This window comes from Nannobrachium achirus, assembly GCF_963921795.1.
Source record: "Nannobrachium achirus genome assembly, chromosome: 17".
NCBI classification, from domain to species: Eukaryota; Metazoa; Chordata; class Actinopteri; order Myctophiformes; family Myctophidae; genus Nannobrachium; species Nannobrachium achirus.
The window spans coordinates 46,380,145-46,398,904 of NC_137824.1; the positions used below are offsets into that span (position 1 = coordinate 46,380,145).

The following is an 18,760-nucleotide window of genomic DNA, read 5'->3' on the forward strand; positions in this document are numbered from 1 at the left end:
ATGGTCAGCGCCAGTGGTATGCCTTTCTGGTGGTTTGTATTATGCTTTCTTCTGCATAGGAAATAAAAAAAAGTACATTTTGCTCCCTCTGGGCTATATATGTGCTCAGAATTCTCATATGATAATGAAGAAGCAGTCTTGACATTGGTAGTGCTGGAGGCATTCCCTCCTACACAGCTTCATCTCTGCAGGTTGTTGGCAATGTGATTTTAGGGCCAGCAGACATGCCATGAAGGTGTCCGGTCATTATTGGAATAATGGGACCATGAGCTCAGATCACACCTATCCAATATGAATATCATCTGTGTCCTGAGGGCAGATCGTTCTCTCTGCCCCAGACACCCCCCTCCCCCCCATTGCCCTTTGCCAACAGGAAACCAAACTGATCCTTTCACTCTGACTCTGCATTAGCCCACTGAACAGCAAGCTTCTCTTCCACCTCAGATAGAAATGAGCTAGCTTATTACTTACCAAACTGCCTATTAGGCCAGATCGCTTGGTGGGGAACCCACAGTCCGGGGATGAATACATGGAAGATAACTTTGACTTGTCATGGTCTGATCTGATCCCATGCAGCATAACCGATCGTGTCTCACTGCAGCCTGTCTTAGGTTTGTTTGGTAACATATATATATACTTTCTCCCCTCCGTAACCTGGGTTTCTTTTGACGACGTGCACAGAAAATGACTCATTCATTCCAAACGTGTCTTACTTGGAGGAGCTAGTGTTATGTGACAGTGGAGAAATAATACATTAAATCCCTCCTTACTCTCTCAGAACCTGTGGAAATTGTCTTGACACAATGTAATTAGTGCTTTGACAGCTTTAGTCTCTTTTTGCATGGACGTGCCTTTATTTGACTAATGGATGTTATGTCTTCAGTATAATAGGTGACCTTGTCACTCTTATATTGCCTCCATTGAGAGCAACAACACGTGTATCTTCAAAACCTTCTTCACATAATACATAATTACGAATATTTAGAATGGAATGGGTTAAGAAGCATTCTGAATGTATTTCAAATGTGTTTTTCTGTTCACAACGTCGCTCATAAAATAAGCAGTTTGCAGGTTTTCACGTGCACCATAATATGAAACTGTGTGTTCATTCATTTGGAATGGAGCAGTTCTATAGCAACACTGCACCATTAGTATTGACCAGTGTGTCATCAAATAGCGTACATATTGTGCATTTGTTTAGTGCAGTTTGTATGATGTCACCATCCCAGTCAATATGCAGGCTCTCTATGGAAGCATCAATGTAATGGGATACAGGGACGTGCTGGCCATTGGGAAAAGCGGGACAACTCCCGAATGGCCGCTTCATTCCCGGCCGGTCCAGGCCGGCCATTAGGAAAAAAATTAACTGTTTGCACAAAAGTAAAAATTTAACTGTTTGCACAAAAGTAGTGAAAACAGCAGATCTACAAGCACACAACGCCTCGCGAGGCGTTGTGTGCTTGTAGATCGGCTGTTTTCACTAGTTTAAATCATTTTTAAAATGATAAATACAAAACAAACAGTTTTGGACATACAAGGTTTCCACCCGACAACGACAAAATATAACTCATGTAATTGGCCCACTGGCTTGTCACTTTGTCACAAATCTTTGAGTAGCAGCAGCGCTATATTCTTTTACTTGTTTATAAAGCTCTAAATGGTCTGGCACCTTCGTACCTCTATGACTGCCTGCATAGATACGTTCCAAACCGCCCACTCAGGTCTTCTAGTGCTGACCTACTCGATGTGCCTAAAATGAAATATAAAAAATATGGTGAAGCAGCTTTCTGCTTCTACGGACCGACAGTTTGGAATAAACTCCCACTACACCTAAGACAGGCAGCCTCTGTGGATCGCTTTAAAGCACAGCTCAAGACCTATTTCTTTACTCTTGCTTTTAGCTGATTTTTTTTCTCTTTGATGCTATTGACGTCCACACTGTTCTGAAATTGTTCTTCAATGTTTTATGTTTTTATTGTTCTGCTTTATTGTATTCATGTGTATTTTATTTTTTCTGTTAAGTAATTGTGCTTCATTTTCTGCTCTGTAAAGCACTTTGAGCTGCATTTCATGTCATGAAAGGTGCTATACAAATAAAGCTTTATTATTATTATTATTATTATAGAGAGAGATCTCTCTCTATAGCGTGCAATGAGGGCCTCTCCAACTCTTTTTCCCGGGCTGAATCAGGGGCCCAGCACGTCCCTGATGGGATACCAATTTCATGCAATCAGTATAGAGAACTCATACTTACTCACTCACTCATCCCATGGCCTAGGGTGTCATGATGGATGCTTTGGCAGCCAGGGATCTCTGGCGCTCTCCATCTTCTGCTGTGTGTAGCAGGGTTTGGAAACTGCAGCGTGCAGCTAGACCACTCCTTGATGTTGTCTATCCAGGACTTTCTCTGCCTACCTTCTTCTCTGCTTTCCCTATACCAGGGGTCTTCAACAGGGAGTCCGGGACCCCAGAGTTACTTCAGGGTAGGGTTGTTCGATATGGCCAAAAAATAAAATCTCGATTATTTTCTCTGAAATCCCGATTTTCGATTTCGATTTCGATTTTTTGTTAAAAGAATAATACATTGTTTCAACTATTTTGTTTTCATTTAAAAAATGCAAGGAAATGATTTTTTTTTTCATTATTGTTTCATTTTTTGTTTTTTTTTATATAGCCAAATAGCAAAATGCAATAAAACAATAAGGGTATTAATAATAATAACTTTAGTTGTGCAACAATCACATACAACTTAGCGTCCTTAGTGTTTCATTATCAATAGTGAGTGACAAAACAGCCAAAACAAGCCAGCTCTTGGAGGCTGGTGAGGCATTTTGGTAGGCATTTCGCCTACCAAAATGTAATTCCTGGCTACGCCCCTGCCCTGCACCACTCATGCACGGAGATGTTGACTGATTGTAAACGGAGGCGAAGCGCTTCGCTTCCCGACGCAAAATTAACACAGTGACAGGGACAGTAGGAGGAGACTACAGTCAGTAGGTGGGTAACACAGAATTAATAAGCTTCTTTCAAACTACAACAAGTAAGTAAGTTTACCAGCTCAGCAGCGTTTTGTTCTGTTTGCTGCTTGAACCATCGCGAGTGAGCGCAGTGCGGTGGTGAACTCTGCTCAGTCTGACGTGCGCTAAACGCGCATCAAAGAAATTACACATCAGATAGAAAGTAGTATTAATTTGGTGTCGGACCTTGTCGTCCTGCTTTAGGAGGACGGGGCTGTGTACTTTTTGCGCGTGCAAGGCTCCAATGAGTAAGAATTTCCATAATTAAAGTGAAAATCGATTTTACGATTTCCATTTTTTTAAATCTTCCAAAGGAAAAAAACCGGGTTACGATTAAAAATCGATTAATCGAACAACCCTACTTCAGGGGGTCCTCCAAATCTTTGTGTGATAGAAACTTTTTTTTCTCCTTTTTTCTAGTAACCACTTGAACCATAGTGTCCATATTCTGAGAACTTTAGCCAAAAAATAGCAGATCTACAAGCTCACAACGCCTCGCTTGTAGATCGGCTATTTTCGGCAAAGAGCTTTGTTGTAGAGGGAGGAAAAGAGCGGACTAAGTACAGAGTGAAAGGTCATGTTTATTAAGTATAGACAGTTCAAGTTGGTCAAATATCTGAAAACACGAATTAAACTATATGGAATCTATGAGAAGGTTGTGGGGGTCCCTGCTTCATCTCTCTCTCAACTAAGGGGTCCTTGGCCTGAAAACGTTGAAGACCCCTGCCCTATACTGTCCCCTGTAGGATGACCATACAAGGGACAGTATGTGGGTTGACCATACAGGGGACAGTACAGTATGTAAGATGACCATACCAGGCCAGTTTGCGACATTTTACTTTTGAGAGTAGAGGCTCTTGTTCTCCAGCATGGGTGGTAAACTGTCTAACATAATCATTTGTCCGGTGTTCTTTATATGATATACTGTACATGTTTGTAGCATCCTTCTGTTAGACAATAGACAATTTGCCCTCCTGGCCCCCAAACTGTGGAATAAACTCCCTGTCGCACTTAGAACAACAGACTCACTCCCTAGCTTCCGCCGTGGACTGAAGACTCACGTCTTCAGACTCCACCTAAACCCAAAGCACTACTGTAACACTCCCCTTCCCTCAATGACCACACATGAAGCTAGATAGCATTTATAGGTTTTTAGACGTTTTTTACTGATTAGGTGCGTGGTCTACTTATGTTATTATTATTTTTTCTAGATTGATATTCCTATGCATTTGTTGTATTGTTGTTGATGTACTGACATATTATCTTGTTTATTATATCGATGTATTACGTGCTTATTGTAAGTAGCTTTGGATTAAAAGCGTCTGCTAAATGCCTAAACTGTAAACTGTACTTTCAAAGGACTAAGTGCTACAGAATGATGCTACATAATCTCATACGGAAAAGGGGATAAACAGTGAGGAGGCAAAGAAAAACTAACAGACAAAATTGGAACTGGGAATGCCATCAAATTGAAGCAGATATTATCTTTATCTTTGTGGAGTTCTTTCTCCCGATTTGATAACATTTTCTGTTCAGGGACCCCTTGTTACTGAACAAACAGAATATAGAGCTTTAAACACAGAACTTTTTAACATTGGCCATCATTAGGCAAGGTATTTCTGTGTAATTAATGTACATTTGCAGTATAGTCTTTTACTTTTATATAATCCAACAGTAGATGCGTGGACAAAGGAACGTGACTTCCTTTCTGTTCCGGGTCTGTCTGGTTTTTTTTTGTTAACTTTCCAAGACTTTGCAAATCTGTTATTTTCATGTCCCTTAATCAGCCACCTCCCCCCTCCCGCCCACTCACTTTATCTTTGTGCCAAAATCATCTTACTTTCTTTCTTCTTTTCACCCCCCTCAAGGTTTTCTTCTATCAGATTACATGTCGTCATGGTGATTAGAAATGTTATGCATAACGTGATAATAATAATCATCCTCTTGTTCATTGTGTTTTTGCAGGGCGGACTGAGGAACAGCAAACATGAGTTTACACTTTCATCCCAGGATTACGTCCATGACCTGCGCTCCGGCATCACAGAGGACAGGCTGCTAAACTGCCTGGAGTCTCTGAGAGTTTCCCTGACCAGCAACCCTGTCAGGTCAGTAATCACTGGTCCCTCTCTGGTCTCATGCTGTACCAGTAGCAGTCCAGGGAGTTCTCATAGTTCTGGTGAACCTCAGCCTCTGAACGCTAAATATTAACCCATGTTCATGTTTCATGTTCAACAAGAGACAAACAGACGGAGATGTGCTTTTGTAAATACAGTAAATATTTGTGAATAATCAAGTCAGCTTTATATTCAGTCAAAAAACTAAACTTAAATTATGCTTTTAATAAGTGAAGTCTACTTACTAGGTGGGATAGCTTTTTGAGTGTTCAATGGAAGCATTTTGAAAATAATGGGAGCCAGCAGTCTGTATCAAGAGACAATGAGCTTATAAATCAGCTATTTTGGTAAAACTTCCCTAAATAGGCACTTTCAACCTGGAAATGGTTTGGGTTTTATAAATATTTAATTAATGAAAGTATTAGCTGGAGATAGGGTCTAAATAATAACTACATTGGGTGCATTGGAACACTGGTTATTTTTTATTTTTTTCCTGAAAAGTAATGGATTTTTAAAAGTTTTTCCAGACATCATAGACTTTACGCAATCAGTCCAAGTATGTCTGCTGGTCCATCCGACACTAATTGGACGTCAGAAGACCTCACGTGGATCTATTCCATGTGGAGTGATCGGCTTGGTTAAAACAAGAATAGCCCATAGCATCGCCTGTTAAACAAGCATAGCCAATGTCAGTGTGGCTGACCAAATGAGTCCAAGCCTATAGTCACCGGACGCACACGTCTTGTCATCCCACAGTACTCTTTCCATTAGACTCTAATAGATAGGAAGTCCAGTCTTCTACATCAGAAATCGAGCCATTCTCTGAGACCTTAATAGGCACACTCCTCTCGCCCAGAGATCAACCATGTGTCGTGTGTAGCAGCCGCCCCCAAACTGCCCACATTAACCCATTTAGGCCTAGAATTATTGACTGCTTTAACCAGTGAAAAATAGCAGATATACAAGCTCACAGCGCGGCACCGAGTGCCGCGCTGCGAGCTTGTAGATCTGCTATTTTTGAAAAATCTTGAAAATGTGTGCATATTTTTCAATATATATTTTTCAAAGCAGACTTTTGTAACTCTAATATCTGCTTCTGGGGGGGGTCCCTGGAACAACATATTTTGAGATTGGGGTCCGCGGCCAAATACCTGTAATTTTGGGGGTCCTTGACATGAAAAAGTTTGAGAACCACCTATTTAGAGGAAGGATTTAGAAGTCGGGTCAAAGATCGGGTCAAAGATATTCAAAGACTTGCACACATTTTCCAGTTTTTTTCAAAAATAGCAGATCTACAAGCTCGCAGCGCGGCACTCGGTGCCGCGCTGCGAGCTTGTATATCTGCTATTTTTCAATAGTTAAAGCATTAAATAATGGTTAAAGTGGTTCAAATCTAACGCGACTCGGGCGCTTTCCAGGTATTTGAGTGTTAAAAGTGACCCTTCCCCATTTTCCCCTCTCTTTATTATGTTTGGAGTCTCCTTAAAACCAGACTTAGAATAATTTCATTTATTTCCCCTTCCTTCTTCTAGTGCTCAGCCTATCGCTGCAGAGCTTTGATTAGCCCCTCACTCAATCATAATTAGGCAGCACTGGCTCTGAGAGGCTCTGTCTCTACCCGCTACCGAAGTTCTCCGCTTTGTAAATGGGATCTTCAAATTTAATTTGGTCCCCGAAGCGCAAAGGAACCCTCAATGACAGCACATCCTTTCAATTATTTACCAGTCTACGGTTTGGAGAGATGTTTCTTAATGTGAATCAATGAATGGTGCATATAAAGTGGTCATCAGATGAGTGGCAGATATTTTTTTATGTGGACCGTTGGTGAGGGAAGGGACCTTCCAGTGGGAGCATTTATTTGATCTGCGGAATACCAAGCGGCATTATACAGTATTTACATCCCAAACCACCCAGACACAAAGAAGAATAAATCAGGATTTGGGTTGGTCTCACTAAGAAGTGCATGTAGACTCATTGAAGCAAAAGGCACTGCATTCCAAAGTCATTATTAACCACCACTTAAACCCCATATACTTGGTTGATTGGAGCCCCTCAGGGCTCTATAATAGGCCCCCCTGATTTTTCCCCCTCTACACCAAATAGCTTGGCCAAACATAGCCGATCTAGAAACTCACAATTCCGACACTTTTCTGTTTAAACGAATTGTTCACATGCTAAACCTTACCGGGAGGCTCTCTCCATTCCGACATGTCGCCACTCCGAAATTGACTTCTTATTGTCGGAGTAGCGACACTCCCATGGGGGTTCGGTTTAGGGTTAGGGTTAGAGATAGGGTTAGTGTCGGAATGGAGACATGTCGGAAAGGAGACATGTCAGAGTGGAGAGATGCACTCAACCTTACCATAGTACCTCTCACCCTGACATAAGAGCATAAACAAAACATAGTGGTAGTGGTGGGGGGGGGGTTACAGTAGCAAAAGTACGGTAGTTTTCCTCTCCTATTATTGCCATTCTCTCCACTCTTTCCCTCTCTCTTTATATTGTGTGACATATACAAATAATTACAAATTATGACACATATAACACACATCCATCCATCTATGAATGTGGACAAAATGAATGGCTCTTCCCCAGGGACGTGCTGGCCATTGGGAAAAGCGGGACAACTCCCGAACGGCCGGTTCATTCCCGGCCGGTCCAGGCCGGCCATTAGGAAAACATTTAACTGTTTGCACAAAAGTAAACATTTAACTGTTTGCACAAAAGTAGTGAAAACAGCCGATCTACAAGCACACAACGCCTCGCGGTGCGAGGCGTTGTGTGCTTGTAGATCTGCTGTTTTCACTATTTTAAATCATTTTTTAAATGATAAATACAAAACAAACGGTTTTGGACGTACAAGGTTTCCACCCGTCAACGACGAAATATAACTAACTGGCTTGTCACTTGTCATGATCTGAAATGGCAAATCTTTGAGTAGCAGCAGCTACTATATCTCTCTCTATAGCGCGCAATGAGGGCCTCTCCAATTATTTTTCCCGGGCTGAATCAGGGGCCCAGCACGTCCCTGCTCTTCCCCCAGTGACTTGCAGAGCTGTGAAGACAGTCTGGAGCTCTGGCTGTGGGGAGTGGTGTCAGCCTTTTCACTCAGAAAGGCCAACCAGTGCCACGGGGACGCCGGGCAGGCCAGGCCTGCCTTCTGGGCATTTTTCTTTTTACAAATGGCTGAACTTGTGACCACGAAAATAACCCATATCGGTCTAGAATTATTGAATGCTTTAACTATTGAAAAAATAGCAGATATACAAGCTCGCAGCGCGGCACCTGTAGAGTGCCTTGTAGATCTGCTATTTTTGAAAAAGCTGTGAAAATGTGTGCAAATCTTTGAATATATGTATGTATTTTTAAAGCGAACGTTTGTAACTCAAATGTTGCTTCTGGGTGGTCCCTGGAACTAAATATTTTCAGATGGGGATCCGTGGCCAAATAAATATCATTTTGGGGGGTCCTTCACATGAAAAAGTTTGAGAACCACTGACACAGTAGTCTCTCTAGAACAGACTAGCTGAGCTCTAGTTAAGTGAAAAGGACCTTTTCTTTGACGATGGCTGGCCAGATTGCTGACATAGAAACATAGGTTTTTTGAAGAAAACCTTAGAAGGATTCAAAAGACACTTATAGAATCGGGTCAAAATTCTAATTTTCACAATTTTTCAAAAATAGCAGATCTACAAGCTCATAGTTAAAGCATAACATAATGATACACAATAATGTGTACCCCGTTCTGAATAGGATAAGGGACCTGGCCTACCGCGGGAGGAATATAACCTCGCACTGACGGCCAAGTCCAGCCTGTGAGACGGGCACCCTGGGGTGCGCCTGCTGGGGATGGTAGTGAAAGTGTCAGCCAACACCACCGTTTCCCACTCAGCCTGACACTCTTGTTAACCCACCGCCCCCACCCCCCCAGACCTAACGAGATGGTACTAGGCACACTATTGTCTCCAAGCATGGATAAGTTTACTCGCAACTCATAGAAACGCACTTAATTGTCACGGATCACAACACACAAGAAATGCAAAGGTGGATGATGCAGTGTTTTTGATTCCACTATGTTAATGTAACCTTTGTATGGGTTCTTGTATACTTGTTATAAAAAAAAACATGGTGAAAATATCAGAACAGTTTGCCTGCCTTTGAAAGTGATATTTCATGGGGCCTTTGTCGTTAATTTCTCACTGATGAAGCCACCATTTTCTCTGGCAGCATAAATAATCCTCTCTAGTATGAAAACTAAGATAGTTAAATCCTTGGTTGGCTACTGTATTACATCACAATTCACAGCAATGTATTCTTCAGTACAGAGACCAACTTCCACTGCAGTAAATGCTAATGACGGCGTTGTACAGCCGAGGGCTGATTACTTCTCAGTATTCCAGTTCTCCTACTGTTGACAAGGCAAGACAAACTTGCTGTATGAAATTGTCTTGCACTTGCTCATGCAGTTCAGATCTCTCGAGCACATAGTTTTATGTCAGAGAGAAATAATTATATATGAGGAGGAGATAGGGGAGGATGAAATATAGATCTATATTTGCTCCTAGGAGAACATTACGCCAGTAGCACTGATGATAGTCAAGGACGTTTGCTTCTATTTTAAATTCACTTAAATACGTTTTAGCACTTGGGCACTGTTTGACAGAGATGTCTTAAATTAAAGGCAACATTTTTGCATCGGCCTCAGCATGTGGACTGTTTTGTGTGGCTTTCTCGTCCAAGGACATTGGTGTGAGGGTATCTTTTACTGTTTATCTTCTCTGTCAACACATCCAAGACAACTTTTTGATGCCCCAAGCAATACCACAGTGTCATATAGTATCTTAATCGGTTAGAATTCGAGTTATGATATAGATTTATGTTTCTCTCCCCCATGCGAATAGTCCCTGTCACTGCCAACCCCATATTCACCCTTTGTCAAGGGTCCCCGCCGTTGTCCCGCTCCTCTTCACACCCATTGGTTGCTGTGTCTTGGTGGGACACTCGGTGGGACACTCCATCCACTACCATTTTAACTCAGTTGTTTTGTATTGTTATTCTAACTTGGTTTCAGTAAAATGGAGCTGCTCAGTGGCAGTATAGTGACTCAGCATGTTTTTAAATGTTTTTATTTCTCCAAAAATTATGTTTTAGCAAATTCAACATAAAAAAGTCAGAACCAGGGCGGATAGAGAGATAGAGCCAGCTGGTTGGTCAGTCAGGGACCAACCAGAAGGCTAACAAAGGGTGAATTGGTACTGTAGGTCTGGTGAAAGGTGTGGACAACCATATGGCCAGCCACTTCTTTTCACCTGGCAGTGAGAAGTTTCATTGGGAGGACGTAACGTGTGTGGAAAAACAACTCTGACTCCCAGTTTTGCTTCCAGCAGCTGAACAGGTGCTCCTACTAACCTTTGGAGTCGCTGTTGCAGCGGCAGAGATCACTCTCCCCTGACAACTTTACACCCGCGAACACGACCCATTGTGTTCACTGGAGCGCTCGGCTAAGCCGGAGGCAACATGGAGTGATGGAGCCCCAGTCTCCATAGGGGTGGGAAGGAAAAATATGACATAGAATTAATATGTTCTACATAAAGCCAAATTGACTTATTTGAATTACTTTTTGTCATTCTTTTTAATTTTGTGAGATAAATTGGCTTTGGATAGTGCAATTGTGGCCTAAGAAAGATCAATGCAACATGAATATTTGACATATATAAATGGTCCCAATCCCTAGCAATTATTAATTATTTCATTACACACATCTATAAGGATTTTCTTTTTTTCTTTTTTTTTTGTAAGTGTATTATGAAACTTTACATTGTTCAGAAAATACGACTTTGCCTTAGTTTCTGATCATGTCATAATAGGCAGAAAGAGATAGAAAAATTGCATGGCCATTTGGAAAAATGTTTTGTGAAAATAGCTCATCTAAGCTCACAAGCAGTCAAGTTTCGCTATTGACATACAACAAAGCACATAGGGTTTAAGTAGTTAAGCAAACGTATTCCAGGAGTCAGGACGCAAAATCTAAGTCTCACTATGAATGCAGTGTGCTTGCTATTGCTTCGTATTGCTCCTGTGATTTTCAGGCAGCCGGCTAATTTCCTCCCAGAGGCCTGTGTTTGTGTAATAGTTTAATTGGCTGGGCTGAGCACCTGTTTGGCAGCACAGGTGGCCACAGGGCCAAGGTGGTGGTGGGGGCCTTGCCTATCCCCAGCAGTCCCACACAGGTGTGTGTGTGTGTGTGTGTGTGTGTGTGTGTGTGTGTGTGTGTGTGTGTGTGTGTGTGTGTGTGTGTGTGTGTGTGTGTGTGTGTGTGTGTGTGTGTGTGTGTGTGTGTGTGTGTGTGTGTGTGTGTGTGTGTGTGTGTGTGTGTGTGGCACGCAGCCTTAGTTTGCAGATCCACCCACAGATGGCGTTGCCTGGAGCGCTCGCACCCCTGCCTCATTTCAGCACTGTTGCTCCTCAGCTGCTTTTCTTCCCTTTTCCACTTCACTCTGTAACGTAAAAGGAAGAAAGAAATCCCTGGGCAATTATTAATGCTTGATTCTCTCTTCCTTTCACCTTCATGAAGTTCCTGATCTAGAGACTTGAAGTGAGATACCAATACGTATAATTACAGCTTTCTTCTTTTCACATTTACTAAGTGAAAGTCTGGGGTGTTTTATGGCAGCCTATTTTCCTAACTTTCAGTTTTCCTACCATTTTTTTATTGTTTTTATTTCTGCAGTTGCGAAAAGTGCCACAATATCCAATATCGTCCAATAGAAGAAACATTACAGTTTGTCTTTGCACCCACCCAATTGGAAAGTCCGCTGTCATGTTTCTGTCAGGTTTAGTTGCATTCGTTTTTTCAGTGCTAAGATTACTTCCAAGTCCTCTTTTCTGTCCACTATGTTCCTTAATAATGCTTTAAAGTAGAGAGTTTATGAAGCTCTCTTCCTCTGATCTACCGTGCACTCTACTCCATCACTACACTTTTAGGAATAAGAGAAAGCCCAAGGTGGTTTTTTTTTTTTTTTTACCCATTCTTGTAGGCAGCGCACACATCCAGAGCTCCCCATAAGTCCTCCGTATTACACTATGACTGTCAAATCCTGATAGTGATTCCATATGGCTTCTGCTCGTTCACACATCTCCAAGATGTATTTAAACTCTGTTAGTTGACCCCCAGGGGTCTATACTAGGACCCCTCCTTTTCCCCCCTCTACACCCTATATCCTGGCCCTTCACGTTTGTATCATGTGGAGATCGTCACGGCTTGACTGAGTCATCTCTTTTTGGGGCCATTTTCTAACAGGATTCTCTTCCTCCCTGTGCATTGTGTGTGGAGGCGGCGTACAGGCAGGATTCTGCTGACACTAAGCTTTTTTTTTTTTTTTTTTCTGACTGGATAGTGAAGATGTGCGTTTGGGTTGTGATGATCTTGCGGCGCTAACTCCGCCACACGTGGCGTTCCCCGCGTCTATCGCTCTCACCAGCCTTCCTCAGCTGAATGCCTGTAGCTCTGCACTCTGGAGGTAACACGGAGGGCTGGTAATGGGCTTATTATGAGCTTTGAAGTTCCCCATGCCTGGCTAACAGGAGGCTGTTTATCAGACTCTGCCCCAAGTGATTGCGCCGAGCAACCACCGAGAAACAATTAACTACCCACCAAGTGATACCGCCATGCTTTCATCTTAGAAAAACATAAAATGTCTTCAAACTATTTAAAATCGCAACTCTCTGCCTATTAGTTGGAATGGTGGAAATTTGACAGGGCAATCTTGTATCAAAAGAAGCATTATAATCTTGTGTGTGTTTTTTCTATAATGAAATTATTATTGCTTTAATGTTATTTTTTAACAAAAATGTCATCCCATAATTTTGTAACCCATTTTTTCACCTAGTGCCAAATGCATTGGGCGCTACTCTCACTCTGCCAACCTGGGGAGAGCCCCAAACTGAGCTCATGCTTCCTTCAATGCATGAGGAGTGAGCAGGCTGCTTCTTATCACCTGACAAAGGGGGGGGGGTTTCCCCTGGTAGGACGTCCCCGGCGAGAATCGAACCCGGGACCGTCTAGCTTAGAGAGAACAGCGTTACTGACCACGCCACCGTGCCCCCACTTTATTATGGTTTTAGCGACACACTGTATTCTGATCTAGATTACTATTCCATGTAATCTAAAATGCTGTTTGGCTCTAAGGATGGCAATTTCACCCATCCGCCAGACACGTTGGTCTCCAACCAAGTCTCTCAAATACTATATGCTGAATTGGCATGGAATTTGCACCTTTATGCTCCCCAGATGATTACCCTAAATATTGATGTGCTGCGTGGTCTTTGCTCTAGCACAGTGGTTCTCAATCTTTTCAGGCTGTGACCCCCAAAATAATCATATTTTTACTGGGGACCCCCCCACCCCGACGAGCACTAAGAGTTGAGGCATTACGTACATTTTGTTTAACACGGTTCTATTGTGAAAATAGCAGATCTACATGCTCACAACGCCTCGCAACACGAGGCGTTGTGAGCATGTAGATCGGCTATTTTCACAATTTCTGCCTCGATCTAATATTTGACAATTTGACCAATGTTTAATTTCACATTTTAGAGGTATTAAAAAGTCCCTCAATTGTCACTTTAGAAAGGTGCATATGCCTCTATACTCTTAAGCCTTATGTTGGTTTGTTTACTGTTGAGAGAGAAAACAATGTTGCACATTAAGTTGATCATCTGGAGACCCCCCCCAAAATAATTTGCGGACCACCCTGGGGGTCCCGACCCACAGGTTGAGAACCACTGCTCTAGCACACCTCTCATGCTGCGTCCTTCGGCCAACATTTTCACTCGCACACACTGTTATCTCAAAAAGGGGCGTCGGATTGCCATGATACTTTGTCTGTGTCCAACACCTTGGTCAAAAGACAAAAACTAGTATCTGGGATGTCAGGGGCAGCACAGCCTCTTGGGTGCAGCTATAGCAGGGCTGGGCTATTATTCCTCATGCCTTTAAGCAGCATCTCTAGCTGACTGCCTCTCCCCGTCCCAGCCTTCAGTGTCTCATACAGCCATTTAATGCTAGCACAAAGCAGCACATCCATCAACCCTCTTCAGCTTGTTCACTGTCTTTGACCATTTGGATTGCCTCAACAAAACAACAACAACAACCACAACATCTAAGCACCTGACTGGGTTCCCCCACCCCACACATAAACACACTGTAATTCACAATGAAAGATGATTTAGACCTGGGCATCTCGCCTGGCACTGGCGCCCGGGGTTGGGCAAGAGATGCAACCGCCAGTGCTGAGAGAGAGAGGCTCAGACTGTTCTAATGTAATGAGCAGACAACACTGCACTGATGAATCTCGCTGGAGCGAGATTTTAGGTAGACAGCGAGGTGCCAAGTCTGCCTGCCACAGATGCTTTATTGCACGGAGAAACCGTTTCAACTCTGTCTTTTCTGATATGGAAATAGCTGCCTATCTCCGTGAATCATCCATAATTGATCATCTGTATTCATGCTGTGATTCAGCGTGGTTGCTTTGCACCGCTAAATCAGACTTGATGATGTGAGATATGACATGGTAAAACCTGGTGTCTCTTAGTGGAGTCCCATATCACTTCATCAGTACTTGATATGACCTCAGACAACCTCCAAGGTATTCAATCTTACTCCCATATTTAGGTAAATATAAAAACAAGTGACATATGTTGTAAACAATATAACCAAAAAAATCGAGCACTGCGGTCCATCAAGCCTGTATTAGGGCTGTCACGATTATGTCACTTTACATGGCGATTAATTGTCCCGCAAATAATTGCAATTAGCGGTTTAATTGTGTTTCTGTCGTCTGTCTTTAGGCTTTGAAGTTGCATAGGACGGATACAGTATGACATAACCTGAATATACAAAGAAATTACATTTAATGGTTCTATACTTTCCAAAATTAAAAATAAATAGTGGAAATAGACGAAAATAGTGGAAATAGCTCACTTGTAGATTCACTATTTCCACTATATCTTGAAAATGTTTCAAAATGTATGAACATTTTTCACGATTATGCAAAGTAATTGTGATTATCTCAAATAATTAGGATTAGACGATGATGTAATAATTGTGACAGCCCTATAATGGCCTGTATAATATGGAATATGGCTCTTGCAGTGATTGCAGCCATGGTCACAGTCAGAAGACCCCGTGTAGAAGAGGCTCTCAACTTAGTGGGTCAAGCTGCCTCCCTCTCCATCCCCTCTGAGTGGTAATGGAAAAGTAGCTGTTTGATTTCCTAGCACAGCCATCCAGCTACTGGATGACTTCCTCCAGGAGGGTTGCAGGAGGAAGGAGGTATGAGAGAGAGAGAGAGAAAAGATATCAAAAAACTTCACCTGTCGGGGCCATGAAATAAATTGTCGCTGTTGCCACAGCGACAGAACTGAAGCAGGGGTTTGAAGCTCTCCGCCAGAGTATCCTTCTTTGTGCTGTGCTGTGGGACTCAACTCTCCAGACTCCCAATGTTATTACAGACCACCCTCAACCACCCTCTGGGCGTCAGAACAACTCTCTTTGCTGTGTCACTTGTCAAGGAGAAATAAGGCGAGGGAGAGTTTGGGGAAATTATAAAATGATCTATTCGATTATTAAGCGTAGAACCACGGGCCGCAAGAATGTGCTTTTACTAGTTTGTTTCCGTTCTGACTGAAACGGTAGCCAATGCTGATATTACACCGCCATTGAAGATGCTTTGTCTCATTTCAAGCCAAACTGTGCAGGATTTGTGCGGCGATTCATTTCAAAGCGGTATTATCTTACCAGTTTTGCTTTTGGAAGCTGTTTTTAGATGTTAAACATGTAACAAACTCGCTCGTTTGTGATCTGCCGATGCATTTCTCTTGACAGTCATTCTTCAGTAGGACGTACAGTAAGCGTACTAAGATAAGAGGGCCAATTAGCCCATTTCCAACCCACATATGACTTGAGTTCAGCCCTGCCGGTCTCGCTACGATCCTCAGAGGCAGCGAAAGGTTTTGGAGACAAAGTATTCTCAGTGGCAGTGGTATTTTTTTTTAATTTTATTACACCATCTGTTAACCGCCAAGCTAGCCATATCTGCGAAGGCCCTGGAGCAAGGCATACATAATTTAGACACATCTGACTTCAATGTTGATGGAGATTAAAGTAGTCTCACATGTACAGGTATCAGAGAGAACTGTAATTTTGAACATTTTTTTTTTTATGTCCTGGTCAATTATTTTCATTTTGTGTTTCCTGATATTAGTTATTTTTTGCCTAAGCCAAAGAAGCCCCAAACATTGGATCTGGCTGTGGGCAATATTTAGACTGAGTAGTCCATGTTGCTACATACTGTAGTATCCTTGTCATACAACATTATATTAAGAGAGAGAATTTATTTGCATATACCATACAGTATGTTAAAGTGTTATATTATGCTTCGCTCAAAAGTACATACATAATGTTTAAATGTTTTCCTGGGATGCAAATCTCCTTTTCTCAAAGACACATATGTCTATTATTAGACCCTAAGATGGCAATGTATCACACAGGTTTCTGCAATAAACACACGCGTCCTCCTTAGTGTACTGTATATGGATGCAAATTCAGCCCTAAGTTGATATTCAGCTTTCATTTTCATGCAGTCAATGTATTCACCATTTTGGGCTGTTTTTTAGTTGCCTCAAAATGGCTCATGCAGAAGAGAGAGCACTTAATTTTACCTATTGTAACACAGGTGGTAAAACACACAAAACTGTCAACCAGATTACTGACACCCGCTTGAATCTGGCACCGTTTTTCACAGTCTAGGTACAGTAGGTATACACTACAGAACCATGACAGATTCCTGTTAAGGATATAACTGCTGTGAAACTCACTTGTACTCACTGTTAGATGCCTGATACTCCTGCCTAATGTATTCACTGTTGATAGATTGTACATTTATACTTTATGCTATCTATTGATAGAATATGTCTAGTGTCAGACTATTTATTCATCTATTCTATTAATTTATTTTATTTATTTACTCTTACCTGTATCCTGTATGGCTTTGCTCTTACCTGTACCTATCCTGTTTGGTGGAAACCTCATTTAATGTCAAACTGTTATTTTTTTAGGATTCAAATTCAAAAGTATCAACAGTAGCAGATCTGCAAGCTCGTTTTAGCTTGTAGATTGTGACACTGTAGTATAATCAAATAGGACATTAATACGAATTCATAAGTTAGAATATAGACTAAGTGGATGCGATATACTGTATTTTAGCATTTAAAATTTTGTATTTTCTCCTACCGGTATATCTTTTTTATTCAAGCATATTTCCTATGGGACCTGGGTCATTGATTGACTACTGTAGAATAATAAGGAGATCAGAAACTTTATTTTATGAGTGTTAACCAGTGAACACTCATTCTCATACACCTAAAGCATAATGGTCCCTTCTCCATACGCTATAATCATGTTACATATTTCTTTCACATACAGTACCTACGGCCTAATGGTCCCCACATGTCAATTTCCACTTAAGTTAGCATTTATAGTTATCAGTTGACTCATGCATAATGTCTTGGTACAATTACTCACATTAATTATAGCTTCTGCACGGATCAGTCTGTGGACTGGGAACAGGCCCAGGTATAAATATAATGGCACCATGTTTAGATTCACAGAGGTATTCTATTCAGGAGTCAGGGGGAGTCAGGGTTGGTATTTTTATTGTTTCATATTTATACAGAAACTAAAAAAAAAAATGAATTCTGTATGGTGGTGGAGTTGACAGTTGATGACCGTCTTGTGTATCGGTTGCATCAGCCAACGTGGGCATGCATTTTCCAACCCAGGGTCACATATGAATTCATAACTTTCCCCACGCTCAGAGAGAGGAGGATATACCCTGTACTATTTCCTTCTGCTCCAGTGATATGAACAGCGAGTGTTGCTGCGCCGTGTCTCTGTAGATCAGGGGTGGGCAACTTTGATGATGGAGAGGACCATTATATTTTCACACTCACTCCAGAGGGCCACAATGCATATACAGGCAAAGATAGCCGATCTATTGCGACGCGTTTTGAGCTTGTAGATCGGCTATCTTTCTATTTTTTCTATTGAAATCCTGAAAAGTATATATATTTTTTTAATTTCAAATGCATTTATATGTTCTTCATCTGTTAACTTTATGAACTTAAATACAGATACATTGGACATTAAAAAAAAATAAGTACTAGTCAAGGGGAGACATGGCAGGTGAAAACATGTAAAAAATCAAAATGTAAAAAAATTAGATTTTTTACTATTTTGCTTCCTAAACATGCCTTCTTTCAAACTAATGCAAAATTAGCATTCAAAATACACATATAGATGTTCATTTCATACGTGAAAGTGCTGAGTTAACAGCATTCGTTTTCATACATATTTTATAAAATATAGATATATATAGACAATAAAAAATAAATAAAGGATGAATCAATGAAACATGGCCCCCTCAAGTATTAGGAGGGCAGTATGAGTCACCAGAACCGAGGACAGGTGTTTTTGATGACTCTAACATGATTAAAATGGAGTTTGAAGTTACAATTGGTTTGTATAGGATGGGGGTGTGTCTGATCTTTAAAGGCCGTTTCCCAAAATGT

At 41.5% G+C, this 18,760-nt stretch overlaps 1 protein-coding gene across 1 annotated transcript in view; it reads left to right on the forward strand.

Moving 5' to 3' along the window:
* Positions 1–18,760, forward strand: part of diaph2 (diaphanous-related formin 2) — a 765,099-nt gene that overhangs the window by 188,353 nt on the left and 557,986 nt on the right. The window contains exon 7 of the mRNA XM_080745541.1: positions 4,983–5,122. Within this exon, the coding sequence (XP_080601667.1) occupies positions 4,983–5,122 (140 nt within the window). The remainder of the gene's footprint in view (positions 1–4,982; positions 5,123–18,760) is intronic.